Source organism: Struthio camelus, chromosome 16, assembly GCF_040807025.1.
Source record: "Struthio camelus isolate bStrCam1 chromosome 16, bStrCam1.hap1, whole genome shotgun sequence".
Classification (NCBI taxonomy): Eukaryota; Metazoa; Chordata; class Aves; order Struthioniformes; family Struthionidae; genus Struthio; species Struthio camelus.
This window is the reverse complement of record NC_090957.1, coordinates 9,842,009-9,869,974: the sequence shown is the minus strand read 5'-3', so window position 1 is coordinate 9,869,974 and position 27,966 is coordinate 9,842,009. Positions and strand designations below refer to the sequence as shown.

The following is a 27,966-nucleotide window of genomic DNA, read 5'->3' as shown; positions in this document are numbered from 1 at the left end:
TGCCGCGATAACCAGGTTCCCCCCCACCCCAGCTTACACTCCTGCTCCGCTGCCCCACTCGGAGAGCCCCGGGCCGGGGCGGCGCGGCCGCGCTCCCGCCCCAGCTTTCCCGGGCTCCCGCGTGTTCGCGAGGCCCCGGGAGCAGCACAAAGCCGAGGGACTTCCAGGCGCGGCTGCTGCTTTGGAGCCGAGAGCAGCCCTTTGGGCTGCTTGCCAGCACCCAGCGGAGGGTTTGGACAGGGCAGAGGTGGCCGCAGGTTTCCCTGGAGGGGCTGCCGGGGGGCGCGAGGCAGCTCGGCCGCCAGCGCAGCAGGCGTTTCCTGCTACATGTTGTTCTTTGGCACCAGAGCCAGGTTTCCTGGCACCGCCCCGGGGCTTATGGGCTTCGGTGTGCAGCCTGGGGCCCGGCCAGCCCCGGACCCCCCACTCGGAGCCTGCGGCGTCCCGGGCATCCGCACGCCAGCACCCCTCCACCCGCCCGCTGCCAGCACCCCCCCCCCCCGTGGTGGCCATCACAGGTGACCTCTTCCCCTCCCTCCCTTGCACCAGCACCATCTCCGCAAACAAAGGGGAGGGTGCGGGATGCAGGCAAAAGAGCCAGTGAAAAGGAGCGTCCAGCAGCGAAACCCCACCCCGCGCGAGCGCTGAGGTAATGCAGCCCGGCCCCGGCTCTGCCGGCTCTTATAAGCCCGGGCAGAGGCGCAGGTGCATCCAGGTGTAAGCTGATCTCCCGCAGGCTGCACAGCGGCGAAGAAGCCCCGGGGCGGGTATCGGCCAGTGGATTCCTCTCCGCCATCGCCTCGGAGCGCGCTCGGAGCCGGACACCATGTCTATGGGGCTGGAGATCGGGGGGGTGGCCCTGTCCGTGCTGGGCTGGCTGTGCAGCATCATCTGCTGCGCGCTGCCCATGTGGCGGGTGACGGCCTTCATCGGCAACAACATCGTGACGGCCCAGATCATCTGGGAAGGGCTGTGGATGAACTGCGTGGTGCAGAGCACGGGGCAGATGCAGTGCAAGGTGTACGACTCCATGCTGGCGCTGCCCCAGGACCTGCAGGCCGCCCGCGCCCTCCTCGTGGTGGCCATCGTGCTGGCCGTGCTGGGCCTGATGGTCGCCATCGTGGGGGCGCAGTGCACCCGCTGCGTGGAGGACGAGACGACCAAGGCCAAGATCACCATCGTCTCCGGCGTCATCTTCCTGCTCTCCGGCATCATGACCCTCATCCCCGTCTCCTGGTCGGCCAACACCATCATCCGGGATTTCTACAACCCGCTGGTGCTCGACCCTCAGAAGCGAGAGCTGGGCACATCTCTCTACGTGGGCTGGGCGGCATCCGCGCTCCTGCTGTTTGGGGGGTCTCTCCTCTGCTGCTCTTGCCCCCCCAAAGACGAGAGGTACGCGCGCAGCAAGGTGGCCTATTCCGCCCCGCGCTCTGCCGTGACCAGCTACGACAAGAGGAACTATGTGTGAGGAGCTGAGCAGCCCCTCGCCCTCCCTGCTCCTCTCCGTCTGCCTGAGCCTGCTGACTGCCGCCTCTTCGGCTGCTCTCCGTCCCGCAGGACTGCCTTCCCGTGCTCACCCTCCTTCCCAGCACGGGACAGAGGAGGAACGCAGCTGCCTGGCTCGGAGGGCTCTGATGAGGGGAACGGCCACTTTAGTTCGGACTTTCATTTCCATCTGGTGGAGTTTTCTCTTTGACCTATTGCACCCCGGCTCCGAGGTACCCCCTTCCCAGGGACCCTCTCTCCCGAGGCCCAGGAGGACGAGGTCCTCCAAGCTAGACGATGCCTTCAGCTTAGCCATGACTTGTGCCCCAGCGGGTGTTTGGGGTGCGTGGGGGGCACAGGGGCTGAGCTCAAGGTGGGAGGGAGGGTGGTGCCCGGCCCTCGGCCCTTTGCAGAGGCTAATTCCCCCAGCACCCTTGGGGGGGTTATCCAAAGACAAGAGGGTGCTAAGGCTTCCCCTGCCGTACCCCACCCGCCGGCACAGGGCAGGCTGAGCTCGAGCAGGACCGGGGACAGGGCAGCCCGGGGGGCTCTGAGCTGGCTGAGCGGGAGGCCCGGCGCCCAGGAGGACCCCAACGGGGCCCGTCGTAGCCGGTGAGCCCAGGCAGGGTGGAGCGAGCAGGCAGAGCGGGGTGGGGGCGGGGGAGGCGAAAGAGGGGATCTGGGCAGACCTGGGGCTAGGAAAGGTCTTCGGGGTCAGGGCTGGGCTGCGCCAGCAGGAGCCATGCGGGCGGCTGTGTAAATACAGACAGTTTCGTGTAAACAGAGCCAGTTTCGGGTTGCCAGGAGAGCTCTTCGCATGAGTGAGACGCGGAGGAAGTTGCGCCCCGCGTGCCCCCTGCCCGCTCGGCCGGGCCGGGCCGGGGCCTGCAGCCGCCCAGCCCTCCCGCCTGGCCGCGGCCGGGCAGGGGAACGGTCTCACCCTGTTACGCGTGGTCTGTACGAGTTACATTTGTCAATAAACGTGTCCTGTTTTCATAGCTGGTGCAGCGGCGTGTCCTTGGAGCTGCGCGGCAACGCCAGCTCCCCTCGCCAGGACCGGGGGGGGACGGGGCGACGTGAGGGGCAGGATCCGTCCAGGGACTGGGGCACCATGGCTTCAGGCCCCCCCAAGAACACGATGGGACACCAAGTAGTCCAACTAGCAAAGAAAACGCCAATCTACCCTCCACCCTGGAGCCTCGATGGGAACCCACCCGCTGCCAGCCCACGCTGGGAAAGACCCTCTGTCCTGTCTGAGCAGGGACAGGACCCCAGAGCTGTCACCCCTCAAGGAGCCACCCTACGCCTCTAGCCACAGACCCCCTGAGAGGTGCTCCACACAGCCAGGCTGGTGACGCACCCCACGGAGCAGCACGTGGGACGCGCTCCCCTCCCTGCCCGCTGATGCCGGAGATGGTGGCCGAGTCGTGGGTCGGGTGGCAGCATCCCACGGCACCAGCTTTGAGGATGCAGGTCTCCAAGGGCCTTCCGGCGGCAGCCCTAGCCCCTCTTCGCCCTCTCTTTCCCCGTTAGCTTCCCCCCAGCACACGGGCCCACTGGCCTGCCCTTCCCCAGGGTCTCGCTGTTCAGGGGAAGGGGAAGGCTGGTCTCCGCGCTCCCCATTTGGGGTGATCGGTGACTTTCTGCCATCGACTTCTGCCTGCGAGCTGACAGGCCGAGATACCGGAGCAGCAGCTCAAATCCTCCTGCTGACACTCCCTGCCCGCACGGTTCAAAGTCTGGCTCTCCAGAGGGGGAACCGAGCTCTTCTCCCCCAGCAGTTGCTGGGGCGAGGCCGCGTTGCACAACCGCTTGTACCGCCTGTTCCCAGCCAGGCGGCATGGCTCGGCGCTGGACGGTCCCCGCCTTCCCCACCACGCTCCAGCAAGCAGGGACAAACGCGGGGACGAGTCCTGGCGCAGGGAGGTGGATCGCCAGCTTCCCGCGCTCCCCGGCGAGGCAGCAGGCCCAGGGCAGAGTAGACAACGAGGAGCTACCAGCTCCCCAGCTACCTGGAGCCTTCTGTGGGCTGCACAGCCTGCTTTCGCAAGGAGCTCCCATCTCAGGGGCTAGCAGCAGGTTTGGGAAGAAACGCAGCCGAAAGGCGGGTGAGAGCGAGCAGGAGGCTCTGCCGATCTCGGCCTTAGGTGCACCCGCGGGCAGGCGTAACCAGCTGGAGTCTGTCTGGGCCCCCATGCGCCAGGCAGGGGGGCAGGCGGCTCCGGGCTTTGTCTCCGCTGGAGCCCAGGCTACCCTGCTCTCAGGCAGGTGATCTGCCCGGCTCAAATTCCCTGGGCCCCACCTAGCCCTGCTCTCCCTGCACGCCTGGCTGGCTCGCCTCTGCAGCAGCTCCGATAAGGATCGGCAGCTCATTGTCAAGACAAACCAGCCTGAGACTGGCTGGCCTGGGGCTCTTCTGGGCAGCCGCTCAGCCGGCGTGGGCCAGGGGCCCCCCAGGATGCCTGGGTGCTGGCACACAGGGACGTCAATCCTTTTCTCTGCCTGGAAGGCAGAGTACAGGCAGGCAGCGACCTTGCTGCCAAGAGTCTGGCAACTGCTGCAGGCTGAACCTGACACCGAGCACAAGGAGGCCTTTTAGGGGATGTGGCCGGCCCCGCGGCTCCCCCCCACCCCCCACCCCGAGTCCAGCCGTTGGATCTCAGCTCTCTCCTTTCTGGCTCTTCAACAAAGACAGACAGGTCAGCTGAAATTGCTGAAATTCCCCGTGCTGTTTTCCAGTCCATCATGCTCCAAGACATTTGTTCCCATTCATTTAACAATGTCCCAAGAACATGGTTGCAAATTAAGAGGCTATGTACAGGCCGCTGACGGCCCTGTCCTCTGTCATGGTTTAGCATCTGGGACCTATAGCAACAGGTGCACCCCTTAGTCCATGACAATTTGCAGAAGGAATAACAAGGACTTGATAGGGAACCACCTAACATCTCCTCGAGAGGCTCTGCAAGTCCTGGGGAGATTTCCTGAGCCTTTCCTTATACGCAGGAATTCAAACCTCTGACTCTTCCTGGATCATCCATCATAGGAACTTCCTCAAAGCTGAGCTGCCAGCACCAGCCTGAACACACCTGCGCCCAAACTTCTGGGTGCCTGCAAAGCTTAGGGGCAGCATGCAGCCTCCCAGCAAGTCCCTGGGGAGGCACATGAGGGCAGATGATAGAGCTCAGTGGAGGTTTGGCGGCAGCAAATGCACATCCTTCTCCAGCTGTGCTGCAACTGGCTAGCAAGATCCTGACAGCACCGTGCCTGACCACCCTACTGCCCCAGGGCGCTGAGACTGCCCTTCCTGGGGTGCTGGGGCTCCCCCCAGCCCAGCAGGCTGCCGCCAGGAGGCAGGGAAAGGGAAATTCAAGCCCAACAGCGGGCAGCCCTGGCAAGTCCCTTGCTCAGCCTGACGTGTGCTGCTGCGACCTCGGAGCCAGGCGACAGCCGGGCAGGGGAACCGGGGGCAGCGCCACACGGGATCACAAGGCACACAGCTCCACCAGCCAAGCCCCCACTCCCCGCCAGGCAAAGTGATGTGGGGCCACACAGGCAGCAGGCCCCTCTTCACTGTAGTCACCTTTTCCTTTTCCAGTGCTGTAGCTGTGGGGCCAGCCCTGGGTCGCGCAGCTGGACGCAGCAGGCACCCCAGGTCTCGGCTGGCTCAAGGGCTGCTCCCCTTAGGGAATCGGTGCTGCAACTGGGCTCACAGAAACAGAGAAAGGCTGGCTTCCTGCAAGGCAAGCAGTTTTTGGCAGACCAAGGAAGGGATCTGGGTGCCCATCTCCAGGAAGTATTTTGCCTTGACGGGTCTCCTGGAGGGGCCCGGGTATTCTACTGAGACTGCCCTACAATCTGAACCCCCGGAGAGGAGGGGAAAGGAGGGGGTTTGGCGAGGGAAGACAGCAAATCAGCCAACAGCAGGAGCTAAGCTTGGGCACACCATGCTGCTCCTGCACATCCTGAACGGCGTTGAACTGTCAGATCTCCCAGCTGTCCGCCAGCCATGGCAAGGCCTGCGTTAGCTGTCAAGGGAAACAGGGATCTGAGCTGCTGGGAAGCTCCCCAAAATGCACTGAGGACTGTGAAGCAAATGACCAGGCAAAAACAGCTGATGGCTCCACATACAGGTGTAGAAGTGCTGAGAGCAGAGCCCCTTCCTTTAGGAGATGCCAGCCAGCAAACAGCAACTTCCTACCTGCTTTCTCCTGCTAAGAGGAGGAGAAAGTGCCTGCGCTGGATTAGGCAGGCCCGAAAACAGCACAGAAGCAAGCGCTTAGCCTGGTGCTTCTGCAGGCACTGCCCAGCATCTGCACGTGTCCACACACCACTGGAGATGCTCCCCGCCCCGAAACACTGAGCCACGCTTCCCAGACACACAGCACCTACACCACAGGCGCACCCACCTCCAAAACGCAGGCAGGCAGCCACGTGCGCCTGCGATTCCCCCAGGTGTGTTTGACCCTCCAGAAGGGCACTCGGCATTTCGGTACACGCGTGTGCGCACACCTGACCCACAGCGAAAGCTGACTGGGCACTCGCCCAAAACAGGCGAGCGCACACGCACGCTTGCTTCCCCTGGGGACACACCTGCAGACATCTGCCAAACATGTGGGTACACGGCGATTTCGCCGTGCACGCGGCATGTGTGTGCACGTGTCTGCCGTGCACCGCCGCAGCACAAACACTCGCCATTTCGGCAAAGCCGGAGGAGGTGCAGCACGCTGCCCGGCTGCACAGCCGCAGGTCCCGGCGCACTCCTTCCTAAGCGGAAAAGGCTTCCTCCGGGCTGAAACCCCACAGGGCTCCCAGGCTACCGTCACTGCCTTCGACAACCTGCGCCAGGCAGAGCACCCGCCTTCGGTTTCGTGTGACCTAGAAGACGAGCGCGTGGTGATACAGCCAGCAAAACCGGGAACGTTTCTGCACAAACAGAGAATCAGGCCGATACCTCCCCAGGGTGACTGAGCTCATAAACGAGGAACTCGCGCTCCGGCCGATTCCTGCGAGGTGACTCAAGGCACCAGCGCGCTGCGACAGAGGAAACGCTCAGCACCGGGGAGCGCCCGGCGGCGCTCGCCGCAGGCGGCCCAGCAGGCCCCTCCGCGCTCCGCGCCCGGGAGCCTCCGGCCGGGGCTGGAAGCCGCGGGGCGGGGCGGGGGGAGGCGACGCTCCCTTCGCCCTCTGCGGGCCTCGAGGCGCGGCGGCCCGGGGGGGCGGGGGGCGGGGGCCGGCCCGGCCCGGGGGGGGGGGGGGCCGGCCCGGCCCGCTCTGCCGGGGCGGCAGCGCCCGGCGCCCACCGCAGGGGCTCCGCAGCCGCTTCGTCTCCGCTGCTCCGAGGGCGCCGGGCCCGCAGCGCGCAGGGCGGGGGCGGCCTCACCCTGTTCCCGCCGCGGCCTTATCGCGGCCGGGCCTTGACCCGGCGCCTTTATGGCTTTACGGCCCCATAAAGACGGCGGTGGCGGGCCCGGCGCGCGGCCGGCGGGTACCGGCGCGGGCTGCCCCGCAGCGGCCGCTCCCGGCCGGCTCCGCCGCTGGGGGCGGGGCGGGGCGGGGCGGGGCCGCCCCCAGGCCGGTCGGGCCTGCGGGGGGGGGGCCGCCGGCTCCTCGCTCCGGCCGCCAGGGGGCGCCCGCGCCTCCCCCCGCCCCCGGCAGCGGAGGCGGAGCCGCTCGGTCGCGTCACGGGCTGCGCGCCGCGGCCCGGCCCGGCCCGGTCCTCCGGCGCCCCCGCTCGCCCTGCCGCCCGCCTGGCGCCGCCGGCATGCTGCGCCGCCTCCTCCGCTGTGCCCGCGCCCCGGCACCGGCCGCCCGCCCGCCCCGCGGCCGAGCCGGGACCCCGCTGCCGCCTGCGGCCGCCCGCGCCGTGATGACGTAAGAGGCCCCCCCGCGCGGGGCGGTGGGGGGGGGCTCTGCTGGGGAGCGGCCCCTCCCCCCGCGCGGGGCTCACAGGAAATAAGGTCAGCCCCGCCCCCAACGGGGGCCGAGGACCCCCCCCCGGCCCCGCCCCCGGCCTTGTCCCCGCCCCCGGCCTTGTCCCCGCCCCCGGCCTTGTCCCCGCCCCCGGCCTTGGCCTTGCCCCCAAGCTGCGGCTCCCGCTTGTCTACAGGTGGTGCTGCTGGCCCCGCCCCCACGCCATAGCCCCGCCCCCAAATCGGCCACCCTCCCCCCAGCCACTGGGCACAGCCACTGGCACCACCCCCCAGACTATGGCCCCGCCCCTGACACGGCCCCGCCCCACACTGCCCCACCCCTTTGCCCGCAGGGCGGTGCCGCTGGCCCACGAGGTGCTGGAGGGCAGCGGGGCCCGGCCGCCCCTGGTGCTCCTCCACGGGCTCTTCGGCAGCCACAGCAACTTCCAGAGCGTGGCCAAGGCAGTGGCGCGGCGCAGCGGCAGCAGCAAGGTGAGGCCGTGAGCAGGCCGGCCGGGCCGCGGCGAGGAGGGCTGTGGGGCAAGGTGTGCCCGGGGGCCGGGGCTGCCACCTCCCCAGGCGCTGCCCCACGCTCAGCGTGTGGGCGCTGCCCCTGGCCATCGTGGCGCAGGGACGTGCCGTGCCGTGCCGCTGGCTGTTGTGGTACCAGGCACCCACCCATCATGCCGTGGGCCGTCATGAGGGATGCAGCGTGCCACCAGCCAGTGTGCTGGTGGCCATTGCAGCCCCTGGGGAGGCAACATGCCACTGGCAATCATTCTCGGGTGACGCAGTACCCCCTTGCCCAGCTAGGTGGTGACGCTGGACGCCCGGAACCATGGAAGCAGCCCCCACAGCCCGCTCATGACCTACGAAGCAATGAGTTTGGATGTGCAGCACCTCCTGGCCCGCCTGGGCATCACCAAGTGCATCCTCCTGGGACACAGCATGGGGGGCAAGACAGCCATGACGCTGGCCTTGCAGCGGGTTGGTGTGCCCACCAGCATGGCCTGTTGGCCCCCCAGGGCCTGCTGGTGGGAGTGGGCTCAGGGTGGTCCTGAGCAGGACTACAGGGTGGCTGCTCACAGAGCACAGCCGGCTGCTCCTTTTGCAGGACTCCTAGGATGCCATACGTATGGGGTTGGCACCTACAGGTGCTTTTCACCAGTGCTGTCATGTCCCGGAAGCCCAGAGAGGATGACTTTTCTCCATTACGGGTCTGTCATGCTGCCCCCCTCAGTGCTTCAGGGTAGGCGCTAGAAACAGCAAGACGTCTCCATCCCTATGGAGACCATCGGCCCGTGCTGTGCCCTGTCCTGGCAGCTCCCTGTTGCACTGATTGCATTAGAGATTTCATGCACCAAGACATGAGGAAATAGAAATTCAAGGAAGTGCATGTGAAGTTTTGCTGCTTGTGCTGCCCTCTGTCACAGCTCTTTGGTGGGCGAGGCAGGAGGGAACTAAAGGCCTTCTGGGGGGTCTGGCTGCGGGCGGAGCCCTGTGCGCTGTCCTGCTGCTCAGAGCAGGGCAGAGAGATCTAAACTCACTTCCAGCTGCTCTGCTTGTGTCCCCAGCCAGACCTGGTGGAGCGCCTGATCTCCGTAGATGTTAGTCCCAGCTCCACCGCAGCTGTGTCTGAATTTTCTGCCTACATTTCTGCCATGAAGTCAGTGAACATCCCCTATGGTCTGCCACGCTCTGCAGCCCGTCAGCTGGCTGATGATCAGCTGCGTCCTGTTGTCCAGGTAGGAGATTCCTCTGCTTGGATGGGGTTTCCTCTCAGATCCTGTCCCTGGGACCAGAGCACACACCTCTAGGGCCATGGGCCCAGCTGTACTCTTTCCACCCCTGCTCACTTAACAGCTCTGCTAAGTCACCAGGCCTACAGTGGTGCTGAATAACGTGACCGACACGCAGCACGCATATCCAGCAGAATGGGGTGCCTGGCATGGAAGGGAGGATGGAGAGTGCTGGCGCACCTTGAGGGCTTGTTGCTTCTACTGAAGAGCGTACAATCTGCTGGCATGTTCTCCATTTGTGGCAGATGGCACAGCTGAGACAGTTCCTTCTCACCAACCTGGTGGAGGTGGAGGGCCGCTATGTCTGGCGAGTAAACCTGGAGGCTATTTCCCATCACTTCTCAGATATCATGGACTTCCCTGTCTTCCACAAGCCGTATCCAGGCCCCACACTTTTCTTGGGAGGGTCCAACTCACCCTATATCAGGTGAGACTGGAGAGAGGCCTCTCAGAGGCTGTAGTTTGACTCCTTGCTCTCTGCTTCTGCAGAGAGAGCAGAGAGCTGCCAAGGGTGGGAGGAAGCTCCAGAGATGGGGAAGGTCCTTGAACGAGCTCTGTGCCTCCAACAGCTAGTGCCACCAACACTCTAGAGGGCAAGGGGAGTCTAGGGGGAGTCCTGGGCTTCATTTGCAAGGAAGGGAGATGTGGTCAGACCTAGGATTCCTTGCCTGGGGAGTGTGAGGGAAGACACCTGGTTGGACCTCTGACCATGCTTCCCATGGTGTGTTCTCTTGTCATTCAGCCCCAAAGACTACCCGGAGATCCAGCGCCTCTTCCCAAAGGCAGATATCCAGTTCATTGAAGGTGCGGGTCACATAGTCCATCAAGATAAATTTGAAGAATTCATCACTGCCATCCTCAATTTCCTGCCAGCACCACAGAGCCAGGGACCAGGGCTTCCGTGAGCACCACATGGGACCTGAGTAGTTTTGGGAGATGAAGCAGGGCTCCTGGGCAGTGTGAGAAGAACCCTCCGCCCTGTCACCCCCTTTGCAGTGTGATCCTGCCTGCAGGGCCATCTTCCACCCCAGGCTGGATAGAACTGGAGCTGAAATGCCCTCCCTTGCCCAGCCCTCTGACTTCTCCCTGCCGCCTCGCGGGGATGCAGGGTGTCACTAGCCCAGGACACTGTCCTTCTTGAGCCCCTGTCCCAGGGGCTGCACTCAAGTGTCTCAAATGTTATAAGGGGGCAGGAGAGCCCTCAGGGAGGGTGCTCCGGTCTGTCGGGGTGGCTTTGCCCTTTTGCATTGGGCCCAGAATGTTTTTCTGCTTCTGGACCACCCAGTTGCAGAGCTGCCTGTGACTGTGCAGAACTTGCAATAAAGCTGAATCGATGCTGAGGCAGAAAACAGTCTGAATGTGGTCATGGAGGATAAAGAAGGTGCTAGCAGGCACAGGAAATGGGTTCTTGTTTATCTGAGGGGACACTGGTGGGAGGCTAGAGCTGCACTGGGCCCATAACACACCAAGCTCGAGGAGCATCACATGTAAGATGCAAATTTAAGGATCTTTCATGGCTCCCAGAGGGAAACACACCCTTTCCTATGCCTTCCTATGAAGCATCTCCTCCTGTGGCAGAGGATGTAGCATAGAGAGACCCTCCTCTGTTCTTCTGGGGATCAAAGCCCAGCGCTGTGACCTTGCTTTGCCCAGGTTTCGGAAGGAGCCACAGTGACATCTCCAGGGAAGGAAGTGCAAGCCTGGGGCTTTCTGCACCCTTTGCGTGTACCTGTGCACACTGGACATGCCTCCGCTCAGCCACCAGCCAAAGGCAAATGTGGCAGGAGGGGGCCATGTTCCGCAGCCGGGGGAAGTGCAGGATGAAGTGTAAGTGGGGGCCCACCTGGCTGCCTGAAGCCTGCCAGGATCGAGTGCAATGGTCAAGGGCAGACCCTGGCCACGGGTGCATCAAAGGACAGAACTGAGGAGAAAGCGAGAGGAGGTGTGCAGTCTGCAACTAATAAAGCACATGCTAGTTCAGAGGTTAAATGATAAAGCCAGTGTTGATGATGCCTCAGGAGAGGAAGGGGAATCAGTGTCTCACTCCAGAGTGAGAAGCCTGGTTGATGGCACACTCCCGTCTTGGAGCTGACTCCAGGGACCAGCCACTTGGGGTGGACAAATTCATGGAGGAAAGCAGCTGTGCACTGTTACCAGGGAAACCAGAGGGGTCTTTCCCCCCCGCTTCAGAGTCGTTGCATGGAGTTTGTTTTTTTTGTCTGATCTGTATGTAGGACACGAGGAACAGGAGAATCAGTCTCTGGCCCTGGGCTGCTTGGAAAGATAGGGTGAAGCCTGTGGTGCGAGAGAGCAAGGGGTGTCTCAAGCTAGCAGCAGCCAAGGCACTAATGCTGTGAGTCTTACTGTCCAAGGCAGAGGGATGATTGGGGACTGGTGGAAGCTGCCTCCTGAGCAGGGAGATATTTTGAGACTGCGAGGGGATGTTGCAGGAGAGAACAGCTGGAACATGGACACCCAACCTGCTGCTTTGGGCTTGGGGCCTGTGCTCAGAAATCCATTGGGGTGACTGCCTGAGGGCAGGTTTTGCCTTTTTGTTCTTTCCAAAACCAGCTGCATGGGTAGGACATACAGACTTTTTACATAACAGGCTTATTACCATGCAGTGAGAGCAGCCATAGACAGCAGGCTTAGCCTAAGGGGATGCAGACATGGAGAGCATGTAGATCCAGGACAAAGACTGGAAATGCAGAGGGAAAGGAGGGTAAGAGACATCTCTGCTGCCCTCTGAGCCAGAATGGACAAACCCTAAATCACACACAACTTTGGGAGAGGACCTGGCTGCCTGGTCTCTCCTCTGGCAGCTGTGCACTTGGATGAATCAGGCATTGGAGAAAACGGAGCAAACAAGAGGAGATGTTGCTCTGCCAATGTGCAGGGGAAGCAGACATGCACTGAGCAGTCTGTCTCCAGGAGCCCAGCCCCAGGGAGCATGTCTGCTCATCCAGCCCCAAACACAGTCCCCTCCTCCTCAAGCTTTCTCTGATTTCACACCTCCTGCCCAGTGTCCCAGGAGAAGGTGACATAACAGCAACTACTGCCAGCTGTAATGATCACCAACTCACTAATGGTTGAGGGGAGGTGCAATCTGCTGTGAAAATCCCTTTATTAGACAATAGGTAAAGTTAGAGACAAGGAGAAAGTGGCACTGGGGGCGATGGATAATATCTGTCACACTTGGGGACGTGGTCACATTGGAAGCTCTGTTTTGGGATGGTTAACAGACAGGTTAACCAGCTTTGCATTTAGTGTTCTGGTGCCAGTTATCTTTGCTGTTCTCTAACAAGAGTGTGTACCGTTTGCGGTTGTTTAGAAGCCACGAAAGGAAGTGAGGCGACTACAGACAATTTTATTTCAGGGATATTCTTGTCATCTAGCAGAAGGGGCAAAAGCAGTTGGTTTGGCAATTCACTATGTTTCTGTAGAGAAGATAGACTGTTCTATATAGCACATTGCTGGGGGCTGAACTTTGTGGATGCGAAGCTGGTTTTGGCCTTTCTTCTTGCCACTTCTCTGAAAATTGCATCTCTCTGGAGCAGGGCTGTGTTCACCTTGAGCGTATGTCTTCCACTCTGTTACGACCAAATTCAAACACTTTCTCTCGTGAGTGTCTTATTTTTCAGCTGTTAAGACTATTAGAGAAACTGCTGAGTTCGGGGCTACTGAAACCCTTCCCTGAGCACCTGTCTTTTAAACACCCAGCTTGGAGATGGGGAGAGAGTCAGGCCACTGCTTGGTCCCTGCTAAAAGCACACAAGCCCTTTGGATATACAGCCAGAGCCATGTGGTCTGGAGAATTTCCCCCCAGCTTATCCCCTCTAGCAAGGATGATGGGTTTGGGGCACAGACAAAAGGCATCTACAGAGGTGTCAGATAAAGATACTCACCACCGGGAGGAGATCAGTGGCCTGGGAAGAGATAGAACTTTTTGATCAGTGTAGTTCGTTCTTCTGCTGGCAACTGCAGAGGAAATTTTTCAAAGGAACTTTGGACCTGAGGTGAGAGAAACAGTGGGGAAAATGAGAGCAGCTACATGCCCAGCACTTGGAATCAGGTACAGAGCATCCCCAGGACCCTGTCTGGTGGTGGGAGGGATGCTGTGGGCTGCCACAGTTACACGCCAAGCCCTTGTGTGCCCACCATGTGGCAGGACTCTGATGCCTCTGGAGATCAAGCTGATTTTCCAGGCCAAACTGGAGGACCTGGACCTCTTTCTGACAGAGCTTGCTCCTTAGGGGCCTGCAGAGAAATGGCCTGCCCTGGCTAGAGCTCTGCTTTGAGCAGGGCTCTCTTCCCAGAGCAGTAATTCTGACCATTAGCATGGCTGCGTCTCCTGGCACATACATACGTTTAACAAAATCTCACCTTTCGGAAGATTTCACGCAAGTCGCTCTTATAGGCACAGCTTCTAAATTGCTCTATCACCTTTTGGATGAAAAAAGAGCCAGTTTGGGGGCTTCTCCAGGTGACAGTATCTGAGGAGAGAGAAGGTGTTAGGTATATGCAGTGGTATCCCCCGCTGCAACAGTGACTAACGCTGCGGAGGCAGAGCAGTACAGTGATTTCACCTTGCTCTGAGCACCTGGACCGAGGTAGAGGAGGGCTCCCACTAAGTCTGGGGCTGTGGGAAGGAAGGGGGATTGATAGTGCTGAGGGAATCACAGGCTGAGGAGGGCCTAAGAGATGGGACTGTTGCCACGAGCACAGAGGCTACAAGGGCTCTGGACAGGACACGGGGCTACAGCAGCAGACTTGGGAACTTTCTTGGAGATCGTTATGTTTGGTTCATCTGAACCACAGGCCAAAGAGCGGGAAAAGGATGGGTTAGGGGATCCTAGGGAAGCTAGATGCGATATGCAATTTTCTCCACCTATCTGTCCTCTCCCTGCTCCCACCCACTTTCCTGGTGCATGCCAAGTGCCAGACTGACATGGCTTGGAGCCATCCGCAACCCAGCTGATCACTATGGGAGATTACTCCCTCCCTGCCAACCACTGTGTTAAGATAAATCTACTTGGAAAGGAGTCCAGGTAGAGCCAGTGGGGAGGTCTGTGACGGGGGCAAGGAAAGGAGGCAGGGCAGGTTTCCTCTTTGGGGAGCACTGTGGTGGGAGGGTGCTCCAATGCATGTGGAAGAATAGCCCCGAGCTAAGGCAGCATCAGGAGGGCACAAAAGCCTGGATGTAGTGCTGCTGACCCTGAGAGGGATCTGCGAGCATCCTGGAGCAGCTGTGCAATGTGGCACTGAGGGGACACTGCCTTCTCCAGCTGTCACTGGAGCGATGCCTGAACGGCACGTGCCAGAGCATCACACAGAAGGGAAACCCGGCCAACCTGCCCTGAGGAGGAGGTGTGTGCAGGAGGCCCATGAAGTCAGGAATAGGGGTCTCATACGCCCAACTTGCCCCCCTCAGCTGGAACCCATCTCTGGGAACTGGTTACCAGGGGTGCAGGAATGTAAACAGGCAAAATCACTCTCCAGGTGTACTTGACGGATTGCATCATCTTCCAGCCCTGAAGTGGTCACGGGAGTCAAGCTCGGACCGGTCGTCTCAGGGTTGTTGAAGTCTCTCACCAGCACAGACCCAGCCTTCTCTAGGGAAGCAGGACTGCCTGTCAGTGATGGGGCCTCCCATTCCCACCCCACACTAAGGGCTCACCTGCCCTTGAAGAGCCCAGCCTGCTCATTCACTTCACATCCCCCTTATGCTTGGGACTCACCTCCACGGCAAGCCTGGATGATGAGCACTTTGGGTTTGCCCAGCAGCACCTGGCAGTGCTTGTTGTTGAAGGTCTCATAGATGGTGTCGAGGGAAAGGATGTCTGTGGTCTTGTCTCTGCTCTTGGTCCCGCAGATCCCAGCCCTGACCCCATGGGACATGAGCACCAGGAAGGTGCTGTCAGACGTCTGGTGCTCCTTGCAACTGGCAAAATCCTTCAAGACCTTAGCCATCTCCTACAAACAACCAGGAGGTAGGAGCATCAGTGACCTGCAGCCAGCTATGCAGAGATCCAGCCGCCAGCTGTGACCAGGAGCCACTGCCCTGGGGACAGAGGTGTTCCTGTGGTGTCTGAGATTGCCCGCTAGCAGATCCCTCCTGAGCCCCCCTGCCACCAACACAGGCAAGGGTCTCTGCATCACTCCTGGGCCAGGTGCTGGCTGCTTTGTGCAATACCTGGGAAGTTAAGTTGCAGTGGATTTCCACCTTGTAGCCCAGTCCTTCCAGCAGCTTAGTCATCCCCTCTATATCTTTTTCAGCCCCATACCGCTTTCTCAAGTACTCAAACTCAATGTTGCAGATGAGCAGGGCCCTGCGGGTTCGCGTTTCCAGCGGCAGGTATATGGGATAGATCTGTAAGTAGAGAGAGAGGTTGGGCTCAGCTGTGGGTGGGTGCAGGGGGTTTCTTGGGAGGCAGCTAATAGCCTAGCACCCACACCTCTGTGCCCCCAGGGCATCTCCCCAAAGTTTTTGCCCTGCTCCCAGGACAGCGAGGGTCCTGGCTCCCCTTAGCAGCCCCTGCCTGCTCTGGTGGGTGGTAGGGCTGTGCTCGCAGACCTCCTCTCCTGCACCCACAGCACCTGATTTCCCTCCTTCTCACAGATGCGTTGGTACTCGCTCAGGGAGCACTGCTGGATCCACTGCTGGCCCTGGATGGTGGCAGAGGGTCCGGGGGTGACCTCAGTGTTGGGGCAGGCTAGCTGCATGCAAGGGGGCCCTGGAAGCACAAAGTCCTGCAGTTACACCAGGAAGCGGCTGCAGCAGAAAGGGACTGTCCCTTGTGCACAGGCAAGTGGAGCTGCGCTCTGTCCCTCAGGGGTCCTTATTCAGCTGCACTGGGGGGATTGTCACCCCAGGGAGTCCTGTCCCTGCAGCGTGGCAAGGAGGACACAGTGCCACAGTACAGTAACACTGGGGACTCCCAACAGCCCCACCAAGGCCAAGCCTCCCTCTGGGACCCCAGCGGGCAGCAGAAGGAGCCTCAGCATGTCCAGGGCCTGGCAAATCCCAGCAGGAAGACCCAGGGTAAGCTGCGACCCTGCATCGCTCACCTGAGTCAGCGTCCAGACCCAGCTCTTCTGCCAAGAGGCCATCGCGCTGCCTGAGGCTGTCAATAAGGATCTTGCTGGCCTTGTGGCCCTTCAGGCGCACGCTGTCAATGAGGCAGCGGGCCTTGTCAGCACGCAGTGTGTAGTTGTCCTGCACCACGTCCACCTCCTCGGAGCTCAGCACCCGCTGGGCTAGCAGGTCGTCCAGGAGCCCGGGAATCACATGCTTCCCCACACGCTCCACGAAGGCCTTCCGCACCTCCAGGAGCTGCTTGTCTGCAGGACAGCCCCATCAGTGCGGGGACCCGCCCACGCCACAGCTCCGGCTGCCCCGTTGCCCACGCCAGGTGCTGCTACCCACCCCCATCACCCACTCCGGCTGCTCCCCTGGGTGATCTCCCTTCCCCATCGCCCACCCCAGGTGCTGCTGCACCATCACCCACCCTGGGTGCTCCCCCTTCCCTGTCACGAACTCTGGGTGCTCTCCCTCCCCCAATCACTCAGCCCAAGTGCTCCCCTGGGTGCTCCCCTCCCTCATCTTCCACCCCAGGTGCTTCTCCCCCCGTTGCCCACCTTCTCTTTTCCCACACACCAGCAGAAAGTTCCCCGAGGGGACATGTCCCCGAGTGCCTGGGACTCCGAGGCTAGCCCTGCCCTGCCCTGCCCTGCCCTGCCCTGCCCCTGCCTCACCCCACGCGTCGGGCTGGCCAGGGCGAGCAGGACCCCAGCAGGCCCCGGTTCTGCTACTGAGCGTGCACTTACCCGCCATCACTCCTCAGTGTGCACCACCCAAAGGACAGCCCTCCGACGATGGCCTGAGCTGCCGTTTCCCCTGCAAGGAAAAACGGAAGTAAGTTAATAATATGCTCACTTCCTGCCTCCCCGCTTGGGCCCTACTCCTGGGCCCGTTGCGGTACACCATCCAAACCCCTGTGGGTCCTGCTTGATCTAGCATGTGCCCATGAGCCCTGTGGCCCTTTGCAGCCAGGCAGCAACACTGATTTCATCCTGCACATTCTCAGCATGTTTCTTCCACTCCCGGGGCACAACTAACGTGTTTAACTTGCTCTGGCACTGTGCCACCCAGCGCTTACCCACTGGCTAAGGGGGAGGCTCCCAGCCCTCCCTGCCTCTTTCAGAGATGGGCATGGGGCAGGTCAGAGGGGCAGGTGGCCTCGACGCGCTGTCCCATGCCGGTCAGCAGTGGGACAGGGCAGGTGCTGGAGCACCCAGGCGGCAGACACCAACAGCAGGAGAGCCGCTAAGAGCTGCTCAAGTCCGGCCTTTGGCAGGGGGCTGGCTGTACAGGCAGAAGCAGCTGCGATCTCAGCTCCTGGCCCCAGGGCCAGGCAGATGCAGCCATCCTCTCGGCCAAGGACCAACCTCCCCTTTGCACACACCTTTGCACCGCGGCCTCCTCCGCCACCGCCAGGCTGGAGCAGCAACCCTCCAAACCTGCCTGGGGCTGAGTGAGGCTCTTCCCTTCCTCGCGCCGCGCTGTCCAGGTGTCTGCGGCGAGAAGGCACTCTTCAGCTTCATCTGCCCGAGGGTAGGTCAGCCCCCCTCCTGCTGCGGGGCGGCCCCATGCATCCTGCGGGTCCTCGGGCTGGAGAGGAGCCCGCCCGAGACGCAGCGTCCGCTCTGTAAGAAAGCCTGAGGTTGCCCCGTGAGTGAATTAGCGGAGCGGGGGTGAGAGTCGTGAGAACGGATGGTCACTGAGGTCAGAAGCGATACGTTATTTGCGTGACTCCGGCCGTTTAGTCGTGGACAGGTGAAGCATACAGTGAGACCTCAGTGCAAAGCGCAGAAATAACGTTGCGGATGGGAAAACATAGGGAAGCGTTGTGGGGAAAAGGGACCTGACATCCAGCCCCTTTGGAAGCGTAAAAGCTGCAAACAGCAGCTAAATATGCATCACGCAAGCTGTTAAAGGCTGCACAGAGCAGTGTTTAGCGATAGAACAAGGAGGCATTAAGTTACTTTGGGAACATGTAATGTATTTTAATTAGTCTAAATAAACTCTAAATAATATAATTGGAAATATCCATGTGGATGCGCTCCTCCTTATTCAGGCCTGTTAGGGAGGACTGCGACGCCGTGGCGAGGCGAAGGCCAGGAGAGGAGCGCAGGGCACGGTCCCTGCTGCCCCCGGTAACAGGAGCAGCAGCCCAGCACGGGGCCGAGCCGGGCCCAAAGGCTCCGGTTCCAACGGCTGAGCCCCCTCCGGCGCAGCAGCAGCAGCGTCCCCTCCCGCCTCGGGCCCCGCGTCCCAGGAGCAGCCGTGTCCGCCCCGCGGCCTCCTCCGCCACCGGCCCGGGGCCGCCGCTTCCCTGTGCTCAGAGCCGCGAAGGTCGGGGGAAGGGGGGACGGTTACCGGGGGGGGGGGCTGAGGGTAACGGAGGGTTGCGCAGGCGCCTCCCGCCCCGCGGCCGGCCCGGAGGGTGGCTGCAATCCCTCCTGCCCCCCCCCCCCGCTCCGCAGGGCGCCGCGAGGACCTCTCCCCCCCGCCTCCGAACGGCCTTTCTGAGGTGAAGGGTTGACAGGCCAAGGATTGGCTGCGCCGGGACGCGCTGTGATTTCTCATTGGGTGCCGCGCGCCGCGTCCCGCCCCTCGCCGTGCGTTGAGCTGGGTCACGGGATACGCTTGCGGGACAGGAGAAGGGTGTGTCCGGGCGGCCGGCGGCCCGGGGCGGGGACGCGTTCGCCCTGCTCATTGGCCGGCGGTGCCGGCGGCGGCGGCCGCCGATTGGCGGTGCCGCGCGGCCGGTGGGGGCAGGGCGGGGAGCTGCACGCGGCAGAGGCGGGAGCGGCGGGGACGGAGCCAGGTGAGACCTCCGCGGCCGGCGCCCTCCGTTCCGCGCGGCCGGGCCTGGCCCCGCGCCGTCCTCCTCCCCCCCCCCCCCGCCCCGGCGGCCGCCGCCGGGCCCGGCCCCGCGCCGCCTCGCCGCCGCCGCCCGGTGAGTGGGGCCGCCCCTCGGGCCTGGCAGCGGGCGCCGTCTCCCGGGGGGCGCGCAGCGGCCTGCCGCGGCGCGGGGGCGGGGCTGAGCCGGCGGCGGGGGGCCCGCGTTGCCCGGCCGGAGCCTGCCCGCTGCTGCTGCGGGCCCCGCTTCTGGCCGGGCCGGCCTCGGCTGCGCCCCGTTGCAGCTCGGGGTGCCCGGGCGGGAGGGACGGCAGGAAGGGCCGGGCGGGCAGCCGGCTGAGTGCAGCCGGAAAATAAAATCGCTTTTACTTTTGTTTTTTATTTAATTTAAAAAAAAAAAGGGGGGGGGGGGTTCTGCCGGATCAGAAAGAGGGTCTGGCTTGCTGAGTGGAGGGTCTTCCGGAGCGGAGCTGGGAGTGGGACGCGGGGAGGAGGCACCTTGCCGTGGTGTCAGCCCACGTTCAGGCTCTGGTTTGGTTTTGTAGCCAACGACTATAAACAGTGTGGCAACAGTGACTTGCGTTGTTGCCTTGAGCCTTTTGCAGCCCTTTGTGAGCCCCTTTGTAACCTCTGTGTACCCCGCTGCAGGAAAGGAGAATTTCCAAGCTGCAAAAAACCTTGTCTGAATACAGCCAATAGGTTGGAGCTGAAAGGTCAATATGAAGATGTGCTCAGAGAGCAGAGGGTGCTTGCACTGTGCTGTCTGTGCACGTACCCTGCTGTGGGAGGGAAATATTTCTGCTGCTATTCTTCCATTTCTGATACGCTTCTCTGATGGCCCTTGCTGGGACCTAGCTTTAAAGCCAGTGAAGCAATTTGTGTAAAGGTCCCTCCTGGAAGCACCTTGCTGGTGGGAGCTCCTCGAGCTGTGTGTATCGTGGTCATGGCTTGGAGTTGGCTATTTTGACCGTGATGCATCTCATGGTGCGTTGCTCTTGTGGGATTCACTCTGTGCTCCCATCTGAGCTTGCTGATCTAGTGTTGCTGTTTTTGAGGAAAGTGTGTCTCTTGCTTGTTGGTTAGAAGCCTGTGGTTGCTGGAGAAGCTTTCTCTGATTTTTCCAGAGCAAGCGGATGGTTGAAACTGCTCATGACTAAAGTTTTGTGACTTGGTTGGAGGCAGTGTTGTGGCGGGTTGTCATTTACATATAAAAACGTATACATACATATGCACTGTAAATGTATATTTCTGTCAGGTACTTGACAGACTGCCTTTGTGTTTTCATGCAGAATGAACTGAAAGAGTGCAAACCCCAAAGAGCCCATACTAAAGTATGTTAAATTCATAGCTCTCAGAATGAAGGATTGTTATTGGGGATATTATGTTAATGGACTAATAAGGGTCAGGTTTTGGTAGTATTACTCTGTTTTTGTCAATGACCTGAAGGATACAGTTAAAACTAATAAAGTGCACAAGCAGCTCAAAGAGTAGAGCAGAAAATAAGAGATGGGGATACAATACAGTAGTCTGGATAGTTTGGTTAGTTTGGCTGAAAAAAATCTATATTTTTGGTGTGGCTGATATGAGGCCTTGTATCAAGCCATAGAGAACGCCGACGATTCGGGAAAACATAGTCTGTTATAAGAATAGAGAAGCAAGGGAGGAGTAAGACCTGTCTTAGGAAGCAGTAACTTTTGCATGGAACTAGATTTGGTTCCAGAATGTGAGGAACACGAGCACCGAGAGCAGGACTGTTGCCAGGCACGATAATGTGATCTTTAGATACTTAACTGTGACTGTGGAGACGTAAGAGAAGATATGTTACCTCTGCTTATGCACTGGTGCAAATGCTTCTGCCCTACTATACCCAGGTTTGGTGTATATGTGTTTTGTGAAGGCCAATGGATGTTCAGAGACAATCTATGAGGGTTAGGTTAACTGGATAAAAGGTGAGAAAAAGTTGTCATATGTATGTGCTGACTGAAAGATTAGAGGAGTGGAAAATAAGAGATGGGGATACAATACAGTGGCTTGGATAATTTGGTTAGTTTGGCTCAAACAATCTATATTTTTGGTGTGGCTGATATAAGGCCTTGAATCTAGTAATAGAGAATGCAGACTATTCAGGGAAAAAAAAATTATATATATATATATATATATATATATGCCATGTATCTACGTGTGTATGTACACTCGTGCGTACACACACTGCAATGCCAAGTATTGCACTCGGGCTGGCAGCCAGGGAAGTCCGACGGTCTGCTCTGCTCAGGAGGGTGTTAGGTGGTCGTAATGTTTTTCAGGGCCTTCACTGGAGGGAGGCTATCTAAGTAAACAAGCTAAGGTAAAGACTGGGAAAAATATTTGAAGTTTCTGCTGATGTTTATTAGTTTCTAGGAATATCTGCTTTCCCCTTTCCTTTGCTGCAAGAACGCAGAAATGTGACTACTCTGGCAGTAAAAATTATTTAATTTTTTTTTTTTTCTGAAAGCCTGAACAAGGAAATTTCCTCAGTTGTGTCATTGCTATTATGTGACAATATCCTTCCAGTCCTTCTGTCCTGCTGAGGCTTCCTTAGTTAGCTGTCCAATCTGTCTTCAGCAATCTTTTTTTAGAAGAAAAAAAACTCCCAGATTCAAGAGAAACATTAGGACTAGATCTTACTATGATGTGGAGGCTTTGGAGGATGTTGCTGTGTCAGCTTTTATTGTTGTCCCCATCTGCCAAGATATTCACTGGCTTGCTTTTGTTTTTTGTTCATGTGGGGCTTTTCAAAGTGGCCCTTGTACCAGCTCTGGTAGAAGTGAATGGGATGATGTGTGCAGTGATGCTTTCCTGCATCTTGCTGAGCTTTGCTTGTGTGAAGGTTGGCACCAGACCTGGATGACTCTTGTCCACGTTACACGTGAGGATTCCTCATGTACCATTGTGAGTGGGGCTTCTTCCCGCTTTTTAAGACGGAGCTACTTTCGCTTCTATTCTGTATCTCTAGCGGGTCTTTAGATGCTATTGTCGTCTGAGGGGGGATGGTGTGCTCGGTAATAGCCTGGTATTACCTGGAATTATTTTTGTCTGGGGAAAAGCTGAATGGGAGAAAACTACTAGCGCCGTATACTTGCACATCATGCTCAATTTTCCAGGATATGAATGTTTCCCAAGAAATTAATAACTACCAAGTAATTAGGAAAATTCGTACCTTTCTCCTCCATCTTCACTTGCCCACCCTCCAATGTAGGTTCATTCAGTAATCATTTTCTGTTTAAGTGATTCTGGCTTTTGATGCAGCCTGTTATCATGAGACTTTTGTATATCACTGTTTGCAGGAAAATGTCAACATTTGTAGAACTAGATTGGAGTCCTTTCTAGATGACGATGAATGGAAAAGAAAGCTGTTTAAAAAAAATTACTTTACTTTTTAGTAAATTAGCATGACAAATTAATCCCTGTTCATAATCTCTGGCTCCGTCTTCAGGAAGATGCCTGTGCTTGCACTAAGCAAGCAGGAATTCTATCCGTGCTCTTTGAATGCGCCCGACTCTGGTATAATTGATTCCCTTCTGTTCCTTCCTAGCAATCCTATGGAGACTGTACAGTTACGTACTCTCTCAACAGTCTGAAAGGATAGGATTTCCCTTAGGAGGGATCAGATGATTAGGCCTGAACCGGCATTTACTATTTATAAGCTACTTTAGAGTGCATGTTGTTTGGTTTCTGTCTTGCTCTCTGCACTGCTGCTCTGCCTTCACAACAAATATAACCTCATCTGGCACCTCGAGGTGCAGAGCCAAGCCCAAGAAAATAAGGTGTACTTTTCATCAAAGATAATGAATTTCAGTGAGCTTCAGAGCCTTTGAGAAAGGAAACAGTCCTGGTGCTCGTTGCTACTACACTGTGCTATGATTACACACCAAGGAGGTGCAAGATCCTTTGTCTGTGCAGGAAAATTAATGCGACTAACTGGGGATATGATTTCAAAATAAAACTGAAACGTGTTCAGTGGTTGAATTCCATTTCTAATGAGCTTCTTTTCCTGTCAGAAAACTTGTGCTAGTGCCAGGGAAGCCCTTCTCTTTAAACCTGAAAAAATAAGTTCTTGGAGTCCTTTGTGGAGCAACAGCCTCCTCCCATATCTTACCTGTATCTGTTTCTCTCCAGCTTGCTTCGTTTATCTCTGGTTTGGCCAGTCTTATTGCTGCCGTGAGGGATGTGATACACGGGGAGGTTTAGGGTCTGTTGAGATTCCTTGACTAACCTGTGTGTGAGTAATTTCCAGCACAGTTCCCTAAAAGGCAGCTTTTCCTGTGTATTTATATTCGACCTTCCTTTGACTAATGTTTTAGCAAGGAACCTCCCTTTCTGCTCTTGGGTTTGCTTCTGAGCTAGAGGAACACCTTCCCCTTCCCCAGGGAGCTGTGCTTCACTGGGGATTGTGATCAACTCATAGGAAGTAGTTAATGGTTTTGCGTGGGATTTGTTTTGCAGCATCTTTCTGCAGACCTGGATGATGTGTGTATTGCATATTTGAAAGCAGTGCCTTGCCTTTCCTAAGGGAGATAACAACATTAATGGGACACAGCAAAACAAAACTAAACAGATGGTTCCTGTTCCTAACAGTGCTGTAACTGTACTGTTGCTTTTTGTTTCAACTTTGCTGCTCTTTCTCATTTCAGGACATCTCTCGACCTTCTTGTTCAACAGTGAGAATCCTGTCCAGGGCGTATCTCTAGAGAGGAGAGTTACATGTCTGTATATTCTGTTTCAACACATATTAAGTTACCACCTTCAGAGGCTTCCTTTTTGTGTTTATTTCTAAGTGTCTTATTCCTTTGAGCCTCTGATTTAGAACAGTACCAAATCGTCCTTCCCTCGTGGATTGTATCACTTACCTTCTAGGTGGAGTGTTTGCTCAACAGCATGTTTGATACAGCTGATCTCATGCACTACAAACCCCATGAAGGTCAGCTGTACTTGACATGCACCACAGAGGTTTGCTTTTGCCAGTATTTGCTTTTCTGTGAAAAAAATACTGCATTCTCTCTTGCAAGGGTGCAGGTTTGGTTGCGCTGTGAAGGACTGGCACAGTCTTTTCCTTGGGAAAGAGGTTAGCTAGGAATGAGCTTGATGAGACTCTTGATAGCAAAGTACAGGCCATATGTTGGGCACTTCTTCCCGAGACTTAGCAAGAAGCCACTTCTGGTGATTTTTTGCAGCAATAGTTTGTTGTTAACTACTATGAGCTCCACCCCTCTTTGGAGGATCCCGTCCTGGCAGCAGAGATGCAGGTAGAAACGGCTCGCTACTTATCTGCTTGGGGGCAAAGTCTTATATCTGAACTTAAACCCACATTCGCAGCAATGTGTTCTCTAGAGCTTAGCTTTCTTCTCTTGCATGGCTCAAAAAGTGTTTACCAGAAAGTGGACTTGTTGCTCCTTTTTCAACCTGTCCAGTTCTCCATTGTAAAATGAAATTGTGGAATTGTTCATTTTAGCAGAACTTGCCTGGTCACGGTACTTGCTTGTGAGTGGTAGCTTTATGGTAAGGCACTTCTGTATTTTAAAATCAGCTCCAGTTGCTTAGACCTTTGCCAGTCTTTCTCTGATGTTTTCTTTTGAAAATGAGAACTGGCCTGAGCAAGGGATACAGTTTGTGTTGTTTCTTTTGAAAGCTTAAGAATTTTTTTGTTTTGTTCTGTAAACCTGTTAAAGTAGCCAGCTTTCTCAAACTCGATGAGTGCCTTGTGGCAATCCAGCATAAGTCTATTCAATTGCCTCTCTTTAAGCTGTACAGCCTGGATATACAGTAATTGTTTTAATCTGTTAAAGTAATCTGCAGGAGTATGCTTTATCACTGGAGCATGACTGGCGTGCAGCACTCAGCGCTACCAGAGCACAGCTTGACAGAACCAGGTAGTTGTTGGTATAACTGCTTAATGTGAAACAGAGAAACCACTGTCTTGTTTAGTGTCTCAAAACTGGGTGCAGATACCTCCTAAATGAGAACACTTCAATGAAGGTACTTGGGAAAGTGTGGCAGGCTGTTGGGGAGCTGGAGTCAGACAAGTATCTGTCCCCTAAATGCAGTAGTCTGTGCCTCGGGGGGCAAAAAGCTATATTTAGTTGGGGGGAAGTATAGCTATAACTTATATATTGGAGGTTTGGTGGGAAGATGCATGGGAAAGTAGGATTCAGTGAGCTCCTCTGGACGCATCAGAAGTTTAAGATGCTTTACATACTGCAGAAGGCAGAGATGCTGTGTCTGCTATACCTCACTAGTGACCTGGGGCGTTACAGGTTTTTTTCCTCTAACTGTACTGGCGTATGATTCTTGTTCAAGCTTTTGGAGTTCTGTTGTCAACATTTCTGCTCCTTTTGATAGGTCTGGGGCCTTGAAAGCGCCTCATTATTTCTGTGATGCTCCTTCACTATGAGAAGTGATGCAACTCTAAAGTTTGGCGTAGCCCGATACCTTTATGTCTTTTGTATATGAGAATTGTTGCCTTTGATGTTATAGCTCAGTGCTGCATTTTTTTTTTTTTCTTAAAACAGAGGCCATCATGTCTTGGAGAGCCGTTGCTAAATTGTGGTATGATTCTGGTATGATTAGTGTATGACCTGCCTGCTGGTATATTTGCTCTGCTCCTGGCAGCCATTTCCCTACGGTCCGAAAGGGTTAGACAGCTGAGATCCCTGCAGATGCCTTAATTCTTATTTCCTGCTTCTGGGGTATCAGTTTTTCTTGTTGCATATTTGAATCCTGTGTGCTTCTAGACAATGTGCCTTATTCTTCTAGGTCCTTTCTGCAAGCATCTCTCACCTGCACAAAGCCATTCATATCCTGCCTGGCAAGCAGGAGGAGATCCTTTGGTTCTGGAAAGTAAGCAAATGCTTAATATTGTTTTTGTCAGTGGAGCTACTGGCTTACATTTTCATAGGCAGGTACAGCCTTTGCAAACAACTGACAGAGGCACCCACTCTAGGAAAGGAAAGCTACCAGTGCCCCCTGTTCTCTGTATACCTTCTCCAGAAAACTGATGATTTGGCCAAGGATGTGTATGCCAACCCAGCAAGTAAGCGTGGATATAGAGAAGGGATCTGAACAAAGAGAAGTCTCATCTTACTTGCAGCAAAAAAATTCCTCCATACATGGAGGAATGTACCATGGGCTCTCTGTGTGCCGCCTCTTCCCATTTTGTCAGCAGGGTCGTGCAGGAAGTGGGAATAACACCATGCTAAGACTGTCCAGGGAGGGGGACAGGGCTCAGATCAGTGAGAGTTATTACCTGTTCCATCATGTAAAAGTTGCAGACCTAGTTGAGTCTGTCAACCAGGTGTTGGTGGATTTTGGTAAGGGTTCCAGCTCAGACACTGTGAGATTTGGGTTGGTACTAGTGCTCATGTGATACAGTGCCTTTATAAAATAATTTTATTACCAGATACAGTGCCTTTATAAAATAATGTTGTTACCAGATATCAAAGAGGTTTATCATCACTGGGCTAACCCAATACTGAGGGTCCTGTATATCCTTTACTTTCTCCTGCTCCAGCTTCCACACTAGTGCTCCTTTAATGACCTTATTGCCCCTAACTCAGGCCGTGAAAAGGATACTGAGATCCGAATGTGTGTCATTGATGTACTCTGGGCTTTCATGTTTGGATCCAGCTGCCTATGGAACAAGAAAGTCCCTTGATTTCAAAGGAGAAGTGCTTGTTTAAGCTGTGAAATCCCTATTTTTCTGGGGGTTTTGAGCCTTTAATGCATCATTGTAGTGGCAGTTGTAATTAAAGGGCACGTACAGAGGGAATTCAGCAAGGGTGCATGATTCTTTTCTTATCTGAGGTCCTATAGGGGCTGTGGTGGGAGGGTCATGGGTATTGGAGGCCATGTGAGAAATCCCCGAGGGGACCTAAGAGGAAGTCCCAGACTTTCCCTGTAATTTTACCAGATCACACCATGTTATAGGGCAATGTGAAATACTCCTCCGCCTACAGCGAAAGCAGTTCTTTAAACAAGGTTGTTGCTGCAAGAGCTTTGCTGTGATCCTTCTGGAGATGGTAGCCCACCTGTTGTGACAGCCTCATTTCTGTGGACCAGCCCAGCAGTTGCGATCCTTTAAATAGGTTTCTGCAGTGTTTGGTAAGAATACCAAGCGGAAGCATTGAGGAGGCACTGGCTTTTGGAGGTTTGACCTGGGCAACATTGATCTTTTCCTTAAACGTTAAGCACTGATGTTGTCTCTGTGTTGTTGTATGGTGTCGTGATATTCTGAGTATCAGGGTGCCAACCCCTGAAAAGAGCAGATACTTTTTTTTTGTGGCACAGCTGGTTGGTAGGATGAGGAACTGCGCTGGAGGGAAATTTTGGCTTTTCTGCTTGCAGAAGATGTGAGGGATCAGATTTGGCGCACGAAGCGATATTTCAATGGAGTTGCAGTAGGAGTGCATGTCTGATGTTTGAGAATGGACTTACGGAAGAGCTGGGCACACATGGAAGCCCCTGCAGTACTTTAGGGCAAATAAATGATCAGAAGGCGAGTTGAATGAGCAGTGCTTTTGCGTGAAGAATTGGTAATTGTCCTCCTTACTCTTGCCCTTGGCTAACTTGCATCACTGACCATTCCTGGTAGTTTCTAGCATCCAAGGTATTGTGCTCGTTTTAGGGAGGCCTGGAGACATATTGCAGGCAGCTGCTGAAGGGAATGCCAGGGTACCGGCACGCAGCCAGCACACACTGAATGCAGAGAGACAGAGGGAGCTGATGCCAGGGGTGATATGTGCCAGCATGCAAATGACTCATACTTCTTCCTCCTGTTCTTTGCACTTTCTTGGGCTGACACAAGATAATTTCT

General features: G+C 56.6%; 4 protein-coding genes across 23 annotated transcripts in view; 3 read left to right on the top strand and 1 right to left on the bottom strand.

Annotated features, from left to right (window-relative positions):
- Window positions 1-635: 635 nt before the first annotated feature.
- On the top strand, window positions 636-2,486 carry CLDN3 (claudin 3). Its single transcript, XM_009678170.2, has one exon. It carries the CDS (start codon window positions 827-829, stop codon window positions 1,469-1,471), a length of 645 nt encoding a protein of 214 aa, XP_009676465.2. The 5' UTR covers window positions 636-826; the 3' UTR covers window positions 1,472-2,486.
- Window positions 2,487-7,282: 4,796 nt separating this feature from the next.
- ABHD11 (abhydrolase domain containing 11) lies at window positions 7,283-10,214 on the top strand. 6 transcript variants are annotated; one of them, XM_068909621.1, is made up of 6 exons: window positions 7,283-7,359; window positions 7,751-7,889; window positions 8,211-8,384; window positions 8,951-9,142; window positions 9,442-9,623; window positions 9,939-10,214. In XM_068909621.1, the coding sequence occupies exons 1-6, from the start codon at window positions 7,355-7,357 to the stop codon at window positions 10,099-10,101; spliced, it is 855 nt and encodes a 284-aa protein (XP_068765722.1). In that variant the 5' UTR covers window positions 7,283-7,354; the 3' UTR covers window positions 10,102-10,214. The 6 variants fall into 6 exon arrangements, with proteins under 6 accessions (XP_068765722.1, XP_068765725.1, XP_068765721.1 ...); XM_068909624.1 differs by lacking the exon at window positions 7,283-7,359 and having other exon boundaries at window positions 7,583-7,889; XM_068909620.1 differs by lacking the exon at window positions 7,283-7,359 and having other exon boundaries at window positions 7,642-7,889; window positions 8,207-8,384; window positions 8,976-9,142.
- A 2,329-nt stretch (window positions 10,215-12,543) lies between these two features.
- On the bottom strand, window positions 12,544-18,773 carry LOC104146224 (caspase-1). 7 transcript variants are annotated; one of them, XM_068909612.1, is made up of 11 exons: window positions 18,636-18,773; window positions 17,662-17,902; window positions 17,024-17,093; window positions 16,265-16,537; window positions 15,794-15,930; window positions 15,390-15,566; window positions 14,935-15,169; window positions 14,656-14,808; window positions 13,580-13,689; window positions 13,102-13,207; window positions 12,544-12,786 (listed from the first exon to the last, which is right to left on the bottom strand). In XM_068909612.1, the coding sequence occupies exons 3-10, from the start codon at window positions 17,028-17,030 to the stop codon at window positions 13,115-13,117; spliced, it is 1,185 nt and encodes a 394-aa protein (XP_068765713.1). In that variant the 5' UTR covers window positions 17,031-17,093; window positions 17,662-17,902; window positions 18,636-18,773; the 3' UTR covers window positions 12,544-12,786; window positions 13,102-13,114. The 7 variants fall into 7 exon arrangements, with proteins under 7 accessions (XP_068765713.1, XP_068765715.1, XP_068765714.1 ...); XM_068909614.1 differs by having other exon boundaries at window positions 17,721-17,902; window positions 18,636-18,767; XM_068909613.1 differs by having other exon boundaries at window positions 18,551-18,729.
- A 230-nt stretch (window positions 18,774-19,003) lies between these two features.
- MTMR4 (myotubularin related protein 4) overlaps window positions 19,004-27,966 on the top strand; it is a 60,885-nt gene continuing 51,922 nt past the window's right edge. For 2 of the 9 annotated variants that reach the window (XM_068909437.1, XM_068909436.1), the window contains exon 1: window positions 19,004-19,086. The gene's annotated coding sequence lies outside the window, so the exon portion shown is untranslated. Of the gene's footprint in view, window positions 19,087-24,465; window positions 24,657-27,090; window positions 27,255-27,278; window positions 27,301-27,966 lie in introns of those variants that run through there. The other 7 variants (XM_068909439.1, XM_068909441.1, XM_068909438.1 and 4 more) reach the window with 6 other exon arrangements.

What these genes read in the sequence shown, in the direction of transcription:
- ABHD11 (XM_068909624.1), top strand. Translation starts at nt 7,695, where the DNA reads ATGGCCCCGCCCCTGACACGGCCCCGCCCCACACTGCCCCACCCCTTT. An exon ending in GGCGCAGCGGCAGCAGCAAG is followed by an intron (nt 7,890 to 8,210) that starts GTGAGGCCGTGA and finishes TTGCCCAGCTAG; the next exon opens with GTGGTGACGCTGGACGCCCG. An exon ending in AGCTGCGTCCTGTTGTCCAG is followed by an intron (nt 9,143 to 9,441) that starts GTAGGAGATTCC and finishes CATTTGTGGCAG; the next exon opens with ATGGCACAGCTGAGACAGTT.
- LOC104146224 (XM_068909612.1), bottom strand. An exon ending in GGGTCTGGACGCTGACTCAG is followed by an intron (nt 15,931 to 16,264) that starts GTGAGCGATGCA and finishes TTGTGCTTCCAG; the next exon opens with GGCCCCCTTGCATGCAGCTA. An exon ending in ACTGCAACTTAACTTCCCAG is followed by an intron (nt 15,170 to 15,389) that starts GTATTGCACAAA and finishes GGTTGTTTGTAG; the next exon opens with GAGATGGCTAAGGTCTTGAA.
- CLDN3 (XM_009678170.2), top strand. Translation starts at nt 827, where the DNA reads ATGTCTATGGGGCTGGAGATCGGGGGGGTGGCCCTGTCCGTGCTGGGC.